The sequence below is a fragment of the Neodiprion lecontei genome, chromosome 3 (assembly GCF_021901455.1).
Source record: "Neodiprion lecontei isolate iyNeoLeco1 chromosome 3, iyNeoLeco1.1, whole genome shotgun sequence".
In the NCBI taxonomy this organism is placed as follows: Eukaryota; Metazoa; Arthropoda; class Insecta; order Hymenoptera; family Diprionidae; genus Neodiprion; species Neodiprion lecontei.
In genome coordinates, this window is record NC_060262.1 from 36,961,501 (window position 1) to 36,983,209 (window position 21,709).

At 38.3% G+C, this 21,709-nt stretch overlaps 2 protein-coding genes across 6 annotated transcripts; both read left to right on the forward strand.

Moving 5' to 3' along the window:
• LOC107224582 (organic cation transporter protein-like) lies at positions 1-20,434 on the forward strand. Its single transcript, XM_046734346.1, has 9 exons — positions 1-39; positions 164-285; positions 983-1,249; positions 4,698-4,875; positions 5,096-5,354; positions 16,831-17,122; positions 17,362-17,582; positions 18,859-19,172; positions 20,219-20,434. The coding sequence occupies exons 1-9, from the start codon at positions 1-3 to the stop codon at positions 20,432-20,434; spliced, it is 1,908 nt and encodes a 635-aa protein (XP_046590302.1).
• On the forward strand, positions 8,540-16,095 carry LOC124293626. Of its 5 annotated transcripts, none has more exons than XM_046735098.1 (6): positions 8,540-9,158; positions 10,654-10,725; positions 13,416-13,632; positions 13,814-14,634; positions 15,309-15,478; positions 15,692-16,095. In XM_046735098.1, exons 3-6 carry the CDS (start codon positions 13,431-13,433, stop codon positions 15,732-15,734), a joined length of 1,236 nt encoding a protein of 411 aa, XP_046591054.1. In that variant the 5' UTR covers positions 8,540-9,158; positions 10,654-10,725; positions 13,416-13,430; the 3' UTR covers positions 15,735-16,095. The 5 variants fall into 5 exon arrangements, 4 of the variants coding, with proteins under 4 accessions (XP_046591054.1, XP_046591052.1, XP_046591053.1 ...); XM_046735096.1 differs by having other exon boundaries at positions 8,552-9,158; positions 15,322-15,478; XM_046735097.1 differs by lacking the exon at positions 10,654-10,725 and having other exon boundaries at positions 8,552-9,158; positions 15,322-15,478.
• Positions 20,435-21,709: the final 1,275 nt, after the last annotated feature.

Below are 21,709 nucleotides of genomic sequence, written 5' to 3' on the forward strand. Positions count from 1 at the left end.
ATGTCCATCAATCGACTCTCACAGGGAAAGGCAGAACGAGTAACACGCATCCAAATGTGACGCAGGGCGATGCAGCCAAGCCAAAAACCGATTCGCAATATATTTTTCATGGGAAAAATGGGACGAAGATGAAAGTTTGTTATAACATGATTAATTTTTACAGAAAGATCCGGCTGAGGAATCCGAGCAAAAATCACAGATCACGAATTTCGAGCAACCGACTACAAGCGGCTCCACTTCCGGTATTTCGGAAAAATCCGTTACAGCCAAATTGAAGAACACAACGTGCGTGGTATTCGTTTCTTCATTACCTGTTTGCAAATACTGAGCTTTAGTATAGCAATTGTCAATCACTAAATGAAAAAAAGCTCTCTTATTATCTGCTTTCTCTGCCACCGCAAGAGAGATGGTTTTCAATTAAACATGAATCGCAACCTTCAGCCAATTCTACCGAAGTTTCACCGCTCTGAACGGTCAAACGCGAGCAAAACTACTTCGATATGAAGCGTTTAGTTTGTCACTGTTTGTCCGTACCGGCAAATATTAATTGGAACACGCATTTCAATTCGCATGTTCACGACAAACTTTGCCATTCCATGTGTAGTGCTGAATTGACTCTGTGCCGCAGCATGTTACAAATATTCCTATGTTCCCGTTTTATGCTTCACGAGAGATATTTTCCGTAGTCTGCGGCAATTCGAAAGCTCATGTAAGGTTACGATACCGAATGAACAAACTTTAAAAATATTTAGCCGATATGAAATGGAAAAATTTCGAAGAAAAATACAGCCCGGAGTCAAGAGTCGAAAGTACAAAGCAACGATAAAACAAACACGCCTAAAAGATTCTAACTTGAAATGAAAGAAAACAGCTCGAGGACTTGGAAAAATGAAAATTCCTTAATTACATACCGTTGAATATTTTTCTTCGCTTTCGGTCTTATACGCCCGAATTTCTTTAACTCCGTAATTACATCCTTCAGGGAACCAAATTCCTCGTCGAACGGCGATTCAGCGAACGACGAAGTGAATGCTGACTTGGTCTTTGAAGCTGCTCTGCTGAATTACGGCAGTCGGAAGTGTTTCATGCTGGGCTTATTTCTGCTCTGCACATCCCCCGGAATTCTGAATGGGTTCCACGTGATGGTGTACGTATTTTACGGGTACACACCGCAGCATTGGTGCGCCATTCCCGTTCTGGAAAAAGCTGGATGGACACCGGAACAAATTCGTAATATCTCTAGTCCAAAGTAAGCACCCTTACTTCCGCTCAAGTCCTACAAGTAGCGGGTAATCGAGCAACGCGATTTCCTCCGAGTAAAGAACTCTTGACCCTCTGTATTAGGCGTCTGCTGGTCGAAAGATTTATGACGGAATTCGCCACGAGTAAGCGTTTCTGCACCGTGATTTCAATTCAACTTGCAAAAACCGTCAAAAAAAAAGTACAGACTCGCCACAAAATTCTGCTTTAAAAAATTCTCAACAATACTTTTATCTGTTTGATTTTTTTATCTATCGACCAGCTTTATTCGACTAAATGAGATTAACACTAATTGCTCTTCGCGATGAAAGAAAGTTTTAAACTACATAATATTTTCGGGCAATCACTAATTGTTACGACAGTTCACTGTATGGTTATTAGCGAAAAAGCTCACAGCTAGTATCCGACGCGTGATAAGATTGCAATTAGCAAATATTGCTGTAATTGTTATTACACCATTTCCGCGAGGTATGTTCTTAAGTTTGCAAATTGTTGGGTACGAGGCGCCAACGCAGCTGTTACGAATTTAATCGTACCTATGTACATAGCAGGGCAGCGGAAAATTCTTTGATTTACTGACAAAGCTATGTGTGTACTCACAGCTGCCGTGGAACACTAGAACTAATGGAACAACCGTGTCACGTATTTCGCTAGCATGCCGTGCCGTGTTCGACTATCGAAATCAATTAGCACCTTCTCGGGCTGCAGACCCATACTTCGACAATACTCAAACCCACATGCGTTACATAGTGACACCCGAATTAGTTTTACCAATTCTTTTAAAGTGGGATTCATAATTGGACCCAATTTCTTGAAGGTTCCTGAAATAATTTATCACATTTTTTCTCAGGCTAAATTTTCACCCTCTCACCTCATCTTCCATTCCAAGCAAGTATTAATGAATTTTTGCATTACTACGGTAGAATAAATGGAATGTAAGAATAAACCACTACCGAACTCGAGCAAACTTCATCTTCGTCTGTGCAGGGAAGTGTGCGAGGTATTTTTATTCGTTTATTTTTTTTCTTTTTTTCTCTTTTTCTTCATTTTATCCGATGTAAACTCGCGGCACCGTGAAACTTGGGCCATTTCTCGAGCTAATTCTTTACTCGGGATTCATCCCCTTCGCCCCAGCCAAACAAGATCGACAAACTTCCGTCTGGTACCCACGATTCAATGTTGCCCTAAAAAAATAGTATGAGAAACGTACAAGCTTGTTCGATATATATACTACAGCGAACGAAGAATTCTAATACTCTTCGTAAGCGTCCGTCATCCCAATTGAAAGTGAAAATATCGCGTGAAAATTATTTTTCACCAGTATACAAACCACCAATCGCTTCATGTTTAACGTACTGAACGCCCGTAGTTAGATCATTTTGTTAAAAAAAAAAAAAAAAAAGAAAAAGAAACAAGACTAAATACACAGGAGCTTAAAATGTAAATGCCCTTCTTTCAAACAGCGATTAGGAAATTACACTATCGGATAATTTATGGTACAATTTAACCATGTCCGGATGAATCGACGAACACTTTGAGTAATTATGAGTATTAGGTATACGAGATAGAGCTAATTATAAAATTCGTTAATTAAGAGAATAAAAAACGCCGTCTCCGCATATTGAAATGAATTCTGTACACGATACTATAACATCCGCACACGCGCGAAGAAGGTTGAAAACGTATAATATGACGTGAGTCAGCGTATTTTTATTTTTCTATTATTTTCCTTTTTCGTTGTCCCGTTTTTCCAGTCCGAAGTACTGAGAGGTTGGTTAATTCGCCTTGCTATAAAAATCCGGTGGTATTAAAACGGGTCCAACCATGCAGGCAGCTAAACGAGACCTACCCGCCGCACGTATGTCTACAACAACGCCGAATCGTGAAAGAACTTAAAAATCCCGCAGCGGTTACCAACGTTATTTACAATTAAACGTAAAAAGTTTTACGGTGGATATAAAAATGGCAACGCAACATTAAACACACACAGATATATTCATACATGTCCGCGTCGACGACAACGACGACTTGCCATCCGAAATATATATTATGCGAGCAATTTCTGGGACAGCAAAGGGGTGGCTGGGTGTAATTAATGCATGGTCATCGCACCATACTGTGACCAATCCTCACACAACACTGTCCGTGAGACCTGCCAGACAATTCCCGGGACGGACATTCGGCTGCGGTCACATCATTCCGGATTTCTAAACCTCCGGCAATGCAGCCCGCAAGCCGCAAAGGATTTAGAACTGAGTTGCGTCCTCGCGTTCACGTTGTCTTTAATGCACGTAGATTTCTTTGCCCAATTTACTGCAGCGGGAATTTCAATCGTGCTACGGAAAATCCTCTGTCCTTTTACTACACATTTTTTAAACCCGTATCGATTTCTGTAACGCACGTTTTTCCATAAATCGTTACCTGCAGCGACACGATTTTGGACTCAATTTTATCGATGCCATGTTTTTTGCTCGGTTAATGCAAAAATTTTTTTTTTCTTACCTCCGATTTCGATATTTTAACAATCTTTAACTATCGACTTTAACTCCGTTATTATAATACCGTCGAAGACATGCAGCAAAATTTACAGAGTTGCAGTTTACTTGTAGTCTTAAAGTTATGAAAGCCTAGAAAATCCAAAGAAGCAAAAAAAAAAAAAGTCAAATTGAAGTTTAAATTTTTCTATGAACCCTGATCACTATACCGTAGACCGGGTAAAACGTAATGCGGAATAATCGAAGAAGTTCAATTTCAGAACAATGAGGTCATTGAGCTTGAATGAATGAATAAATAATGTTGAGAAGTAAAAAGAACTGAAATGTTTTCAAAACCTGAAAGCAGAGTGTATACCATGCGCGATTACATCGCAAGTCGAGGTTCGAAGTCTCTGAGTTTTGTACGTAGTCGGATAACGTTATCGCATAATGTTATTTTATTGTTTTTGCGAGATATTTCGTATAGTAATCTAAATGCAAATCGTCGTGTAAGGACGTACCGCAGTTATTGCTCATCAGTAGCGGGGTGTACAGGGAGCAATACGAGATGAAATTATACGAGTTCTTTGCGCTGGTTGTGTTGACAATTTAATCAAAGCTCGAAGAGAACTTTGGAACAGGGCACAAAATAAGTCCTACAGAACAATCCAGAGGACTTGCATAATACCCCCCCCCCCCCCCCCCCCAGGCTGTATTAAAAGGTTTTTCATTAGTTTCAAAGCAGGTATAGATTATTTCTCTGGAAAAGATTACGTGTACCCTTTGTGTTTGAAATTAACAAACCTCGCTTGTGTCTTGTTGACCGATTTACCGTTTGTCTGGACTCGAGTATTAAATGAAAGGGACAAAGTTCGGCGAGGGTTAGTTTTTTGATTGTGTTATATAAGGAAGTATCGAGGTTTATTCGTGTCGAAATTTCAAAGCGACCGAATATTGTTTCAGACCCGGTGATTGGTCGAATTGCGAATACTACAAACGAAACTACGCCGCGTTGGAGAAAATGAGCTACCAACAAGCGATGAGAAACGTGGAATCGCAGACAAAACGTCACATTTTAACAGACTGTACCGAATTCAGCTACGATCTCAAGGATGCGCAGGGTACCTCGGTGGTCACAGAGGTGAGATAACAGCAAGCGGACCGAGTTCGCAGGGGAAACAAGATGAAACGGGAGTAGAAAACCCATGAATTCGAGGTTGACCGTGGAAGACTTTGATAATAAAAATGGTCTAAGGAGGAGGAGGAGGAGAGGAGGAGAAGGAGGAGGAGGAGGAGAAGGAGGAAAAGAAGAAGAAACCGTTGTTTAAAGCCACCCTTTCCACGGGTGGTTTCACTTTCAGTGGGATCTAGTGTGTCAACGTCTCGCTCTGAAAGCCACCGTCCAAACTGCGGTCTCTGCTGGAAAGTTCGTGGGAGCTTTTACCTTCGGAATGATCGCCGACAGGTTTGGACGAAAAGTTGCCTTCACGACGGCTTGCTGCATCTACATTTTGGCCGGGCCAATAGTCGCCTTCACCAGTCTTTACCAACTACTCATAGCCGCGAGGGTTTTCATCGGAATCGCCGGTCTCGGTGCTTTCGAAAGTGCCTATTCTATCGGTAAGCCCGAAATGTCTAATAGTAGGTGCGTGGCAATGAAATTCCACCAAAAACGTCCTTCGTATACATTTTTCATCGCTGCCACGACGTGTGGAATTCATAACGCCGATGGCGGAACGAGGAGGATGATTTTGAGGGTGAAAGCTAACCGATAAACAAAAAAATCGGCACAACGGGACTCGCGGTTACTTTCGGGTAGTTTAACCTCGTGCACACTCACACCCCAATTCTCTCTCTCTCTCTCTCTCTCTCTCATACACTCTCTTCTTGGCTGTGTGCCTACTGGGCTCGCGTAATTTTGAAACGATGAAACGAACAGCTCTCGATTGGTCGACGAGCGGTTGAGCCGACGGATATCGATGAGCGATAGCGTGTTTGGTTGTTAACTTTGATAGCCCGCAGATCAAATTTACCGACTCATTGATTGCCGCTTTGAAGACATAACGGTCGCATGGCTGCACGCGATTCGTTGACGCGCTGCTCGAGTGATAACGAACGAAATTTGTCTTATCGTCCGTAAAGGGATTTTGTATACTTGGCTGCAACATGCTTGCCGAGCATTTGAAGGGAACACTGATTTATTACTGCGTCGGTTACCGCAATCAGCGCTCTCATTTTCACCACCCCCGAATTAAATGAAATCATTCATTTTCTTTACTTCCTCAACTTCTCATCTCATCGGCTACAAATCTGCGGAATTAAAAGTGTTGTAGATCGAAACCGTGCCAAAAAATCGATACCTTCATCACTGCGGCTATCCGCAAAATTCTTCGACTTAGCCTCATTCCCAAATTTCATCTTCTTCGTTATCAAACCATCCAATTATACATCCTGTGCTAATGTACTTGGGAATATACGCAGGCCTGTAACTCCTGTTACCTGCAACGAAGAGAAATTCACTCTCAATTATTGCATTCGTCTCTTTTTATAAGACCACTTGTACGGCTGCAGAAAAGTGAATACAACCAATCGAATATCATCGCTGCCAATCAAACCTCCATCCAGTCTTTCAGCGACTTTTTACGTTACTCGATCCGATGGTAAAAGCGGTCTTATACCCAATAAACACACACCAGTATAAATTTCGTATATGAAACGTCGAAGTCGTTTAATAATGGTATAAGTATAAAATTCAACCGTATCACATATACTGTAATATTTCGGATGGATATTATTCGTATGATTACTCTGTTTATTATGCGTATTTCATTATACAGAAGTTTAAAATACGTATTATTATAGCAAAAGCAACGTATAGTATATTTGTTCATTATTCGTACGAAAATCGTTTAAAACTTATATGTTTAACGATGTTGGTACTCCATCTTTCAACGTTTTATCAGAATCGTTTCATTTGAATTTACAAATTACGAGCTATTAACGTTCACGAAATTCGTTTATGATTTTGGTAATCACAACATATAATATTCATTCATGACACAACTGCCAGCAACTTTAATTAGACGTTTATCATACTTCCTATTCACCATTGCACAGCAGTATATTGATTGTTTTATGAACGTATATCTTCGACTATTATAATGTACGTTTTATTGGTATTTCTGATCTACGCGTGATAGACGTTTATGAAATTCATTTTCAATCTTGGTGTCTACAACATCTATATATATATATATTAGGGTGTGTCGAAAATGAACTTTTTTTTTTTCTTCGCTCCTACCACTCAAAACTTTAGGTTTTGACATTAAAGAGGTCCTCGTTCAAGGAGGGCGCTGTAGCTTGAAGTTTAGAAGTCGCTCAACGAGGATTTAGGTTTCCCATCTAATTAACACGTAAAAAATATTGTTTTTCGTTCAAAATGATGTCAGGCAACCATAAAATTGGCGATGTCTGTATTTCTTGGCTTATTTGAAAGCATGACTCATCCCCTAAACGATGATAGGTCGTTTTTCGACTTACCTTGTTCCAATTTTTTTTTACGCCACTTTTCGACCACAATAGTCACTTTTTCAAGTTTACAAAGTCTCCAAGGTATCAATGAGTCCAAAATGAATTGCTACAAGTATTGATTCTTGATTCGAATATAAATAACCAATTCTAAAAATTGGTAAATTCCGTATCTTCAATTTTATTCAAAAAACCATGTTTATTTTGAGAAATTTTGTATGTTTCACTAATTTTTGGAATTGGTTATTTATATTCGAATCAAGAATCAATACTTGTAGCAATTCATTTTGAACTCATTGATACATTGGAGACTTTGTAAACTTGAAAAAGTGACTATTGTGGTCGAAAAGTGGCGTAAAAAAAATTGGTACAAGGTAAGTCGAAAAACGACCTATCATCGTTTAGGGGATGAGTCATGCTTTCAAATAAGCCAAGAAGCACAGAAATCGCCAATTTTTTGGATGCCTGACATCATTTTGAACGAAAAACAATATTTTTTACGTGTTAATTAGATGGGAAACCTAAATCCTCGTTGAGCGACTTCTAAACTTCAAGCTACAGCGCCCTCCTTGAACGAGGACCTCTTTAATGTCAAAACCTAAAGTTTTGAGTGGTAGGAGCGAAGAAAAAAAAAAGTTCATTTTCGACACACCCTAATATATATATATATATATATATATATATATATATATATTGTACATTCATCATACAACTACCAGCAACCCCAATTAAGCGCTTAATTATTGCGGTTTTCCACTATTGCACAGAAATATATTCATCGTTTGATGAACGTATTTTTTCAACGATTATTGTTCACGTTTTACTGCTACTTGTGATCTACGTTCAATAACCGTTTATGAAATTTATTCAATATCGGACTATTTTCAAGATACATTGAATTGTATAATATGTATATTTGATCAAATGGGTTCATACTTGTTTTACTTCAACACGATTGAGGAAAATTCAACGTTGAGTACAATATTCAGATTATGAACGCACTTTTAGTATTCATGTATGCGGAACCGCCTGATGCCAAGCGGTGGCCAAATCAGTTGATTATCTTATAATTAGTTTCCGAAAAATGGACTTTAATTACCCGTTATTTTGATGCCAATATTATGTGGTAACTAAAGCTGAACACTGATCTTGTATTCATTTACCGGTGCATGGAACATAGATATAACCAATAAAAGGAAGAGAATAAAGAAGTGTCCGAAACGTGAATAATTTCGTACCAAGAATAATAATTTATTGTACATTTTTATAATTATTTCACAATATTGGTTATCATATTATAATATATTAAATCTCATTATTTGGCACGAATTACGTCAAGACTTCAATATCTTGTATGAGTACTTGCTAAAACAAGCGTTCATCATATCCTGTCGCATTTTTAACGTCGTTTGTACGTTTATTTTTCGCGCTATTTTATCGGAGTTCTGTGCGTTATACATTGTGTCACTACTGATATATTATTCTCCTGCTCTGGTGCGTCAGCGTCGGTAACGCTGCAAGCTAGAGTAAGAGCGCAATAATTATATGTAGAGACAGAACTTATCCCATGGACCGCGCATTCATACAGTAAGTGTAAGTATAGCGAGTGGTAAGACAAGGACAGCTCGGAATAACACGGGCATATATGGCAAAGTTGATTCCCTTTTGGGCACGATCTCTCTGTCGCTCTTGCGTCTCCTCTATCTTTGTCTTTGTCTGGGAGCCTATATTCATCCCCACCCTTGCAACTGGCCTCAGGCGCTGGTTATGGCGTTATTCGTCAACCGAATGCGGAGGTGCTCGGATCGATCGGTGATCGTGTAGCAAAAAAGGTGAGAAGCTATTGTTAATCTGCGGCCTAGACGGAAGAAGCAAATTCGTCATTAAATAACGCTGGTAAGTACAACTACATATTTTTCCAAATATGGTGGTATTTTGTCTTAATACATCGAGCATTCTTGGTTGAAAAAATAATGTGTTTTGCAACTCAAATTCTGTCTCTTCTGTATTTTTTTCTTTCCTTTCTTTTCTTTCTTCAAAAGAAACTATGTGTAATGTTCTGCGTCTTTTTCTCTAAACCAAACGATGTACCATAAAAATATGGAATAGTTTATTGTTTATTATATAACGTTCATGAATATTTTTGAACTGTTTTTAAACGTTATTTATATGTGTTAAGTTTACTATGATACGTATATTATAGGTTAATTATATTAGTTCTTGTCGAATTTGAGGAAAACTTCATGTTAATAATCATCCCATGTGATCATGCGGTTATTAGTAACTTTTGCTCTGTATTGTTTGAAATCGGTTTCGTGTTTATTATTTTTTTAGATACCGTTTCAACATATCTATAACATACATATGAACTCGTAGCATCTTCCAAAGTAACAAAGTATAGTAATACAGCCACGTAAATATTTCTGTGCCATCGAAATCACAGAAATATTATTTTGACAATATTTTTTATTTTCTTTTCCCTTCAATTGAAAATAACAATTATTATCCATCAGAAGAAGACGGTCATGTTAGACAATAGAGACAATAGAGAAGATCCGTAGCAATAAAGCTTTTTCACCAGTTAGTGCAACAACTTATATAGAGGTTTATTAAAAATTATGTATTTTGATCCAAAATTCTGTTTTGTGTATATTTTCTTGGATTTGGGCTGAATAAATATTAAAAAGGGATTTGCACCTGAATAATTTTGTAAACACTGGTAAAAATAGTGGTCATCTACCCATCAAACGTATATAATACGCAGGAAATTCGTAACAAGTAATTTTATTCCATTGGATTTGACTTTGATCTTTACCGATAAACGTATAGTATACTCATGATTTACGTTCAGTAGTAGGCGTCATGATATACTATTCGAAAAGTATTAGAATATAAGCAGGACATCGGCCCAGAATTGGTTCAACGTTAAACTACGATCTTGTTTAATTTGTAGTAACAATAAATAGCGATACATAGAACTATAAGTACTATAGAATAATAATATTAGTAACAGTACTATCTAGTCCTGAAATATATCACGATTCCTACTACTGAACGTAAATCATGAGTATACTATGCGTTTATCGGTAAATGTCAGAGTCAAATCCAATAGAATGAAACTACTCATTACCTGCGTATTATATACGTTCGATGGGTAGCTGACCACGTTTTTTATTCGTGTTTACAAAATTGTTCGGCTACAAATGCCTTTTTAATATTTATTTAGCCCAAATCCAAGAAAATATACACGAAACAGCATTTTTGATCAAATTACTTAATTTTCAATAAAATTTTATATAAATTGTTGCGCTAACTCGTGTAAAAGCTTTATTGCTATGAATCTTCTGTATTGACTCACGTACTACGTTCATTAGGTTCATTTAACTTTTAGTTTTCAGAGTGGTGTGCGGATATTTACGACAAATAAGGCAAGCACGTTAAAGCGTACATCATTTCTTGTCTGGTGTGTATTATTATTTAGTTTTATAACATGCCTCATGATTTAAAAGTTCTGAGTAAACGACATTTGCGTCGCAAAACAGCTATAAATACTCGTAAAGTATTACTGAGTATTGCAGGCAATAATTGTGCACTCGAGCACCTTACGAAATCACAATTAAAAGATGCTAGTCATGAACATGTGTCTTGTATCGGAGAATATGTGCACTCTATAGATAGCGATTATGATGTTGATCATATCCATCAAAGTAATGAACAGAATGAAGAAAACTCTAATTCGAACCGCGATAATAAAGATTTCAAAGACATCGAAAGTGACATAGATAGCATCAAAGCTACGTTGTACAGTTCTGAAGATAATTCAAGTTCCGTCAGCGATGAAGTGCATTTAGATGATGAAACGAACTTTGTTGAAAATTTGCGCGACTGGGCATCTTCAAATAACATCACACATAACGCGATCGATCAATTGCTAGCATTATTGAAACCAGCACATCCTATCTTACCCTTAAGTGCTAGGACTCTACTTCACACGTCACGACGTATTGAAACGTTAAATTTAGACAACGGAGAAATGTGTTATTTCGGTTTGGAGAAATGCTTGAGACAAAAACTCGAGTCAGGTCTCAAAAAAGGACTGTCACCTGAACATACGTTGCGAGTTGATTTTAATATTGATGGGATTCCCGTTTATAAAAGTAGCGGAACATCATTTTGGCCAATTTTGGGACGCAGTATTTCAATGATCGATGATAGCCCATTTGTAATTGGTGTTTATTATGGTACGGGTAAACCGATGCCACTATCTTCATATTTACGAGATTTAATTAAAGAAACGTCACGTTTAAGCACCAATGGTTTTGAGTTTAATGGCACCAAATACTTTGTCAGAGTTGGTTTATTCGCGTGTGACGCGCCCGCGAGATCTATGTTGAAAATGTGTTTAGGACATTCGGGTAAGGATGCTTGCGAGAGGTGTAAGATTCGCGCAGTTCATCTCAACCGTAAACTGTGTTATCCATGTGACACCGAATTCCAGAAGCGAAAAGATAGTGATTTTGTTGCACCTAGTGAAAACGATCGTCACGTTAAAGGACGTTCGCCTCTTTTAGATCTTTACGTGGGACTAGTCTCCCAATTTCCTTTAGATCCCATGCATTTAATCTACCTGGGAATTTTGAAGAGGTTGCTCCTTAAATACTGGGTCGAGGGTTCACGTGATTGCAAATTGTCTAAGGATATTTTGTTAGAAATTGAACGTATAATGAAACTATTGGCGCGATATGTTCCGGCAGAGTTTCCTCGAAAGCCCCGTGGATTTTTGGATTTGCATCGATGGAAAGCGACAGAATTTAGATTTTTCTTGTTATATTCCGGCCCTGTTGTAATGCGGGATGTGCTAGATCGAAAAAAGTACAAACATTTTTTATTATTGTCTGCCGCCGTGTATATTCTATCGAATACAGCCTTGTTCTCGCGTTTTCGAAACATCGCGCAAGATATGATCGAAAAATTCGTTACTCAAGGTGCTAAGATATACGGACAAAACTTTGTCGTATATAATGTACATTCGCTGCTGCATGTCATAGACGACGTAGAACGATTTGGCCCATTAGAAGAATACAGTTGCTTTGTGTATGAAAATCATTTGGGCCATTTGAAACGACTTATTCGATCGAAACGCTTGCCGCTGCAGCAGCTGAGTAATCGACTTGAAGAACTAAGTTCTATTCGTAAAACTAATTGTCAGGAAAAATTTATTCCTAAACCCAAATTTATTGGAAATTCTCGTGAATGTCAGGCTCTGGAAACGAAAAAATTCAAAATATCAATAAAAAGGCCGGATAATGTAGTAGCTTGTGGGACAGAAATATTAGTGATCAAATCAATCCTTTTCATTGCCGGAGAATATAGAATTATAGGTACTCCGTTCAAGTACAAGCGAGACCTTTATCAGAAACCTATTAAATCTTCCAAACTAGGGATTTTTTTCGTAAGAAGTTTCAACGTAGCGAAATCTTATCGCGTCGATGATATATTACATAAATTCGTCTGTCTTCCATTTAAAGATGGTTTCGCAGTAACTCCGATACTACACGAAATGAAATAAAATTTTTATTTTTTGTTAAACATCTCAACGAAACGAGCTCTCGACAAAAAACAGATGATGAACCTACGATTCTCGGCAATGTGTACGAGGAAGAGGGATTCGTTCAAGACATGTATAGTATGTCTATGTCTACCTCGCACACATTCCCGAGAATCGTAGGTTCATTATCTCTTTTATATTAAAAGTTTGCTTCAATTGAGATGTTTAGCAAAAAATAACATTATCGTATACCTATTACCATATACCGTATATGCCGAGTCTAATTTACCTAGTAGTCCAATATACCCAACTCTACCATATGTTCATAACATCACTTTTGAGCTGATTTATTATAGTTTTGTACGTCACATTGACGTTCAAGTATTGGTTAGACATGCGTTCCCAAAATCTTCATAATGTTTCATGATCGATTCATCTTTTAACTTATATACTACCTTGCATATTCCTATGTTGATGTCCTAATTAAAAACTTTTAAACTGGCACTTTTTGCTCAGAGTGGAATAAAAGTGCTTGAATTTTGATCAAATATAAATTTATACACCAGACTAGAGAATATGATACATTTAACGATGTTTTTACTCAGTCGTGCTGCAGAACTATGTATGCGGTGATTGAATTCTTGGTTGGCGAAGATAGAGAATGCGCATTGGTACCAGTTCTTTGGCTGGTCGAAAACAACACCCAATGTTACTGGCCACGGACAAAAACTGAAGATCATTTTACAAAACTTGTAAAATCAAAGGCTGCCTATGAAAAAACATGGCCAAAGTTTGCCATTCACAAAGTACTGCATACCGGAGGTGATTATTGGAACGTAGAACTTTTTTTTACAATTGTATACGGATTGAATGTTTCAATCATATTAATTTTCACTTGGATAAGAGTTACGACGATATATTTTGATCATATTGTACATTTGTGATTAATTTTGCTAATCAATGAGCATTCGGTATTGATTGATATTCCTTGATTAACTAACAGATGACTACCACGACACCGAAGCAACGATGGCGCGCCTACTGGAGCTGGGCACGTCCGATGAATCCGGAATAATTCGCAACATCGCTAAAAAATCCACTGTAATACCTCAGCAAGATATTACCAATGACGTGGACGAGAATGAAGCTACGAACAGTGATGATGTCGAACCTGAGCCGCAAAAGAAAAAACGTAAACACAAAACCGACAAGAAGAAGGCTAAAAATCGACACGTTAGTAACAAAAAAAAAAAAACGAAGCGTTCTCGTGAAAGTTCAAGTAGTTTAGGTTACACCTCTTCAGCTGACGAGAATTTGCCACCGTCCGAAGTCGATGAATCGACTTCTAACCGTAATAAGAATACTCGCTACATTAACTCAGCCAAAGGATCTACCAAAAATCAGACACCAAAGAAAAACTTGGCCCACAAGATCGTACAGCACCAGTATAATGATAATTCCCATGAGTCACCGAATCAGTTGTCTGGATATGAAACATCAAATAGAAACATTTCTAGTAGGATCATCAGGTCTACCACGCAATATGACTTATCAAGATCCTTTTCACAACTTGAACCTTCAACCCCGACCACATCACGCGAACAGAATACCTTTGAAGAAAAAACTCTGCAGTATTTAGAACACATTAAATCCTACACTGAACAAAACCATCTGCTACTACGTAAAATCTTCTCAAAACAGAAGGAAGTCAGCATCGACGTAACAAAGAAACCAGCCGAATTCCCAAAACTTCCTCTTAACTCCATGGAAGACTTCTCCAACCTCGAAAATATCCTGAAATCCGAAGAGCATCGAACTTATTTAGTGAGTAGACCTTGCAATCATATTCAAAATATGTATGTCATGACATACGGATAGGTACTAATACCGAGCGTATTCTTCAATGAGGGCCAACCCCCTCCCTAGCGCAAACCAACACAGGCACATGAGGCTCGGCCGGGAGGGGATAGAATGCCAGTGGCCATGTTAGTCTCCACTCGACCGAACTTCACGTACGCGTCATGTGCCTGAGTTGGCTTAGCACTAGGGAGGGGGTTGTCTCTCATTGAAGAATACGCTCGGTATGTGTTGACTGCAAAGGAATAATGAAAATTACTACAGGCATACAGAATTGCGGTTCGTAACGTTTTAACCCTCTCGGACCGTATGTTGCTTCTACGCAACACGCACTTTGAGGCTTCATAAAACTGTATCGGTCGCAAGGTCAGGGTTCTAACTGCATAGTTCCATTAAGCAAGGTCAGATGGCCTTATAGATACTCCTAAACCCTGAGGTAAACTGCTTTCACCCATCGAAATATCAATATGGTGAGAGATTTTCATTCAACATGAAATCGGTCTCGGTCTGATCGAGAGGGTTAACGTTAAAAAATGCTGAAAAAATATTAGGAATCGACAATCTCCAACTAGTCAAAATTGTTATCGATGTTGATAACAGTAAGAATATTTTGAATTCAATTCGACATTCATTCATTTTAGTATTTTGTTGCAGACCGGGAAACTGGCTTCTATTGGAGGGACAAGCGGTCGCCAATGTGTGTTGGCTATAATGAGGTCACTACTCACAAACGAATTAGCGATGCAATTCAATTGGGCAGGGAGGGACAAAGTCTCATTTCAAAAGACATTGACAATGGAAACTGTTTACGGTAATGAATAATTCATGAAATTTTCGAGAAACAGTTATTACTTGGATTTATCGTGTGAAAACAATATTATTCACACATTATTATTCAAATTATGCAAACTGTTAACTTTTTTCCCAATATATTCGAGATTCATCACAATTTACATTGAAATTATTCCTTATCAGTTATCAATATCGTGATATTGTACCTTCCTTTTGATGTATTTTTTCTCAGAGGCTGTGAAACAAACCTTTCTTGGCAAGAAGGAAATTGGTGATGCAACCGAAACCAGTGTTTCGTGTGCCGTGAAAGACTGGTTAAAACTAGCTCGATCACGGCATACCTATGTACGAAAGAAGGGCTAAGAAACTGTGGTAAACGTCAACTAATTTTAAAAACAGTCATATAAAAGTACAAATCATACAGGCATATAAATATTTCTGATATAAGTGTAATATTCTTAGCGTTTTCTGTTAGTTGTAACTACCGTGAAGACGAAAGTATAGTGTAGGTTGAGCTGTGTCTATGAGCTACAAGATGTACCTTTTTTTTTGATAAATGAGTATTTATAGATATAAGATATTTGTGTAACGTTCTAACAAAGATATAATAAAATCGATTCACATATATAAACTAAATTCGTACGCTTTCTAACTCAACCCAGACTTGTTTCTAGCTAACGTGAAATGATCTTCCTCTATAGCAGTGTACTATATACGCTTTCAATTACACATCCAAGATACGTTATGTATTCAAGTCTAGAGGTCCAATTAAAAACGTTTTTTAACACTGTATAATATTCGTTTAGACATAAATAATGAAAGATTAAAGCGTCATTAACAGAAAACATTTTGTCACGTTAGTTAAACGGACATTGTCAACACATTTTAATAGAAAAAATTTCCTTCATAATTTGAGTTTTAAAACGTACTTGCGAAACGTCTCTTAGTAGTCATCAATATCCAAATATTAGACGATTACCATAAATATTAAAATAACGGATTTTCGATACGTTTTATCAACAAATTGAGATACGATTTATAAATGTTTGGTTTCAAACGTATAAAATTTGCATATGAACAACTATCGTAAGACGTCCACCAAAAACGTTTAATAAACCGAAATCACGGCGGACATTCTTCGCAATAAAATACGTAGGTGCTGCACGTTTATTCTACAGAATAAAACGTTCTTTTTTGACGAATTTCATACGCTTTATATACTGGCATTGTTTATTGGGTAACGAGAGACCACTGTGTTTAATGAAAAGAAAAGAAAAAAAAAGAAAGAAGAAATAAGAGAAAATAAGACAAACTGTTAAAAGTTGACAAATATCATCTCCTATGCGTAGAGAAAACACAAATTGATTCCAGTGTCAGAGATATCACCGCCGAAGCTGAGATCTACCTTCGGAGTTCTATACAACCAAAGTTATCCGGCAGGAATCTTGGGGGTTTCTTTGATCGCCTACTACGTCAGGGATTGGCGAAATCTTCAACTCTGTGTTTCATTGCCCGCTCTATTCCTTGTTTTTCACGTATGGCTGATCCCCGAAAGTCCCAGGTGGCTCTACTACTCGGGACGTACGAGCAGAGCCTGGGCCATTGTTGGGAAATATAGCGACGAAGACCCGACAGCAAGGCATAAGTTTCAGCGTATTGAATCGCCAGTTTCAACCCTTAGATCTTACAAACAATCTAACTTTTTTTTTTCTTATTTTTTGCAAGAACTCTCAAAACTCTAATCATATAAAATGTGTAACGAATCTTTTGCTGGAAATTACACTGAATGATTTTCATATAGCTGAAGGGTTGAAATCATGTGTGTAACAATATAAGAATTACATCATAACTTTAGCAGATTTTTACAAGCTTTTCATGTAACTTGTAACCTTGATATTTCAGACGCACGAGCGGATCCAACAGAACAGCTTCGCAGAAATCGTTATCGGCGCGAATTCGTGCTGCGATTGTTAATTGCTCGAGCTATCTGCATCACAAGGAGTTCAGGATACGATTGATAGTTTGCTGGGTTGTTTGGTTCTTTACGGCAATGTCTTACTACGCTCTAACGATCAACTCCGCGAGTCTGAAAACCGATCCCTACGTCTACGTGGCTTTGTCAGGTACCAAGTTTATCCTGTAGATCAATTAATTATCTCGAATAAATTAGTCATCCTTTCCAACGTCTTAATCTAAAAACTGTATGATGCGGAATTCGCGGGTCGGTTACTGAGCCGAAACGAATACAATTAGTCACCCCCTGTATTAAAGTATCATCGTGAAAATAGTAAAAACGAAAGTATGAAGAAAAAAACTTGCTATTAGCTACATTGATGAGAGCGCGGTTATAATTTCCACGACAAAATGGATATTTGGCCAAAGCTTCACTGACACTCCATAAATTACGGAAGTTCAGGTTTATAGACGCTCATTCATCCTGCCGTGGAAAATTTGTCACTAAAAAGCGTTGCCCACGGAAACTGAAAAGCCTGGTCTAACGAAATACGCGGTATATGATAGGTGTCTAATGACTGAATTATCCCTTGACGCGGACAAAGGTCTGGTGGACCAAAATTTCGGGGTGAAATTGAGGTGAGGGCACGGAAGCCAACCTTGAATGCCGGGCTGTCAGCCACAAATCTCACGGGAGATCTTCAGTCCCATTGTCCTATCGAAAACGTTACACTCATATAACACATATAGAATGCCTGACAGGCATTTCACATTTCACTTTCCTTATTTCCTTTCGGTTGAACGCGTCTCGCCGTTCCCTTGGCCCTCTGTCATCTCCCCCAACTCACCTCGGGCCCTCTTTGTGTCAACGTGCGAATAATATAGGGTGGAAATTACGTCACCCTGCGCCCTCATATCACTCCGATATATCCCGCACGGGTGTAACTCCTACGAGGTTAGCAGGCGTTCATTTACTTTTTCTTTTGCACAAGCGTATGTTTTTTGCGATTAGATAATAAATTTCGCGTGCAGAATTTTTTCCCCCAACGTTGAATTAAATCTTCACTTTTCAACCCCTGTACGATGACACAAGAAAATTATCAGTTTCCTGTCGGAAATACGGCTCTTTCTAACGAAAAATGTCTTTACGAAAAATGACTCGACGAACAACTCTGAAATTCATATGACTTTACGTTCAAATACGATACGGGCGTGTAAAATATTCATATCCCGTTTTCGTTTTTCGCTTCGATCGTGGGATCGGGGAAACGGTTGAATAATATGCACATGATGCAGAGTTTGATATCAAGATGACGAATAAAAGAGAGTACAATATTGTTCTCACAACTCGTTTTCCTGCATCTCGGGTGATGTTCAGTAGTATCGTTCACCGATTAAGCTAAGGGCCTGTCAACCAATCCCTTACCACCGATTTCGTCCTTCCAGGAGTCGTCGAGGCAACCAGCTACGTGTTTCCGGTACCGTTGTTGCGCGTCGTTGGGAGGCGAACGGTGGCAACGGGTCTTCTCTTGACAGCGAGCTTTGCTCTCCTGCTCCTCTTGATCATCCCAACCAACATGACGGGGTGGAAAGTGGCAGCCTCTCTTCTAGGTCGGCTTTGCGTGAGCGCCGTCTTCTCGGTCATCATTATTCACGCGTTTGAATTGTTTCCAACTGTGACCAGGAACACCGCGATTGGAACCAGCTCCACCATGGCGCATGCAGGGAGCGTTTTCGCGCCTTACCTCGTCGACTTCTTTGTGAGTGCCGTCTTGAAGTACATACAGCGTCTATTAAAATAGAATTAGAGAAAGGAATTATGCGTTTCGGCATCGCTTTGCGCTGTCTTGAGATCCTGAATTGTCTGAATGAAAAAAATTTTAAATAACAAAAGACTATGGGTCCAGTTACAAGTTTGCAGATTTCCTGCAGATCTTTTCTGCCGATTTCCGGAGTCAATAATATGCGCCCTGTTCTCTACTTTTTTTTATAGTCTGCGTTTTGAGACTTGTTCTGTGTACCTCAGGGGGTAAAATGCTGGCACCGACTCCTTGCTTTTCATTCAATTGTAATTCCAAAACTAATCAATGCAACAACGATTAATTACACCATAATGGAAAACTTAATTAAACGGAGCTACGTGTCGCGCGAATCCTGCGAGGCCTCGTCAAAGTCGACTCTGAGTAATTAGTATTGTGTACGCGTGAGTTTGTGTTTGTTTCAAGTACACAACACACCTACAGTCAGTATATACCCGATATGGAACTTAATTGTTACAAAATCAACCTTCCGTAAAAGTTCAATTACGGAATAACGCGACGAGTGTCTAGTCCGCCGCTTCGTTTGCGATAAAATTAATCATTCACTTACCGGGGACTTTGTCAGGTTAATGAAGAAACAACAAACAGGATATCCACGAATAACTTTCCTTCACACGTTTCGTTTTGGTGGAAAAAATTCTAATCTCAGGTCACAGTTTCTGAGAAGAAAAGAAAAATGTTGTGTGTTTACAGAGTAATTTCAACTTAAATCACAGACGCTTAGCGCAAAAGTCATATTTCAATGTAAGTCATTCTCACTTCATTAAAATCCTCTAAAAAAAAACATTCTTCCAGAAAAAGACAAACTCGCACATCTTTTATAGGTGAATAACGATCTCCGCTGAATTTTTTTTCACCCGACCATATATAAAGTCTAAAGTGTACGACCCCGTTTCGAACGTTGTTTTCGCATATTTCTTGCAACTTTTTCGTACAGCATATACTCAAAGCCGGAGCACACAGCCAAGAATTATTGCTCTTTTCAGGCAATATACGGATGGTTTATTCCCTCCACAATATGCGGTCTGGGACTGCTTCTGGCCGGGTTTCTGACGCAAACTTTACCGGAGACGAAAGATCTCGCCCTCTACGACACCCTGGATGATCTCTCGAGCAGGTGTCGAGATCATCCCGAAGAAAAGGTGTCCATAAAAAATTGTACGCTCTGCAGATACCTCGGTAAAACTCGTACCAACGTGTAAGATTTGTAGAATTTCGACTGACAACATAATTTATGCTAATATGCTTAATGTGTATATTGTGATCAGCGTGTAATTGAAATACATCAGATTATGAATGATATTCTTTTCACTACGAGTATATTTTTTTGCAAGTTTCTTAGTTTGAATCGTGACATTTTTTTAAATTTTTCTTTTTCAGCCGCTCGCTCAATCCTTAGAGTTTTAATTAATCCTGTTTTTTTAAGTGTAGTATTAAGTTACCCCGAGGTATTACTATTCTTGTTTAGTGGAGAATTTGATATCCGCAAAATATAAAGAGGAAATAAAAAAGTATTTCCACTTGGAACGCAGGAGCTTTTTCGCGGGGAATTTCACGCCTTTGCTCTCTCGAGACTGAAATTTATTTTTTTTTCGGATTCGGACAGAAACATATTTTAATTAGGCTTGTGATCAGCTATTTGAACTTTCGCGTATCCATATGACTGTTGACTTATAATCAGCGGAAATTCAACATTCATAATGCCGATGCTGTATTGTCTATTATTAACTCACCAAAATCCGATCAAGTTCGCGAATCCCGTTTATCCTCTATAAATACGTTATACCTAGTACGTTGAACAGTTAATACAACATTAATTGTGCATGAAACATGGAAAAGCTAGCGCGGGGAAAACATCGGAAAATTCGACGCTAAAGGGAATCTTTGATGTTGAAATAACTTCATTCAGCAGAATTTCCTATATTACGTTACACGCGTATGTGATTCTAACGCTGATTCTATGGTTGTGTAAGATTTAAGATATATATTGGTGATATTATCGACGATGACGATGATAAAAATACTAATAATAAATTTACAAGGTACTCGTGGTAAACTTTGTTAATACGTACAGCTACAGCCGGTTGGACGGTTGGATAAATAACCGATGTTCTATCTCATGCTGAAACGCGTTAATGAAACTATTACACGGCCGCCAATGAGTACAAAATCCGACAGCAAATACTCAACTTTGATTAAGCTGTCGTTACGCGCCCATATTGACACCGTATTGTTCTACCTAAATCTAAATTCTACCCGATAGATGAGTTAGCAAATTGTTGCGGTCGCGTACGTCAGTCTCATATATCGCCTGACATTATTTGAAGAAGAAATAGAAGTGCGATAATTGAATACCATGTTTTAATTTTATGTCATCTGAAGGATAATTCAGTCATCGTTAATGTTAACGGATTAAATCAGGGCAATGATAGATTCTGTTATGTTGTTCTATCAGTTTTATAGTCGGAAGTAATTAA

Excerpts from the sequence above, each read along its gene's own strand:
- LOC107224582 (XM_046734346.1), top strand. The coding sequence starts at position 1 with ATGTCCATCAATCGACTCTCACAGGGAAAGGCAGAACGA. Across the intron at positions 17,123-17,361 it reads AAGTTTCAGCGTATTGAATC|ACGCACGAGCGGATCCAACA; the intron begins GCCAGTTTCAAC and ends TTGATATTTCAG. Across the intron at positions 17,583-18,858 it reads CGTCTACGTGGCTTTGTCAG|GAGTCGTCGAGGCAACCAGC; the intron begins GTACCAAGTTTA and ends TCGTCCTTCCAG.
- LOC124293626 (XM_046735096.1), top strand. The coding sequence starts at position 13,431 with ATGTATGCGGTGATTGAATTCTTGGTTGGCGAAGATAGAGAATGCGCA. Across the intron at positions 14,635-15,321 it reads AAGAGCATCGAACTTATTTA|ACCGGGAAACTGGCTTCTAT; the intron begins GTGAGTAGACCT and ends ATTTTGTTGCAG. Across the intron at positions 15,479-15,691 it reads GACAATGGAAACTGTTTACG|AGGCTGTGAAACAAACCTTT; the intron begins GTAATGAATAAT and ends ATTTTTTCTCAG.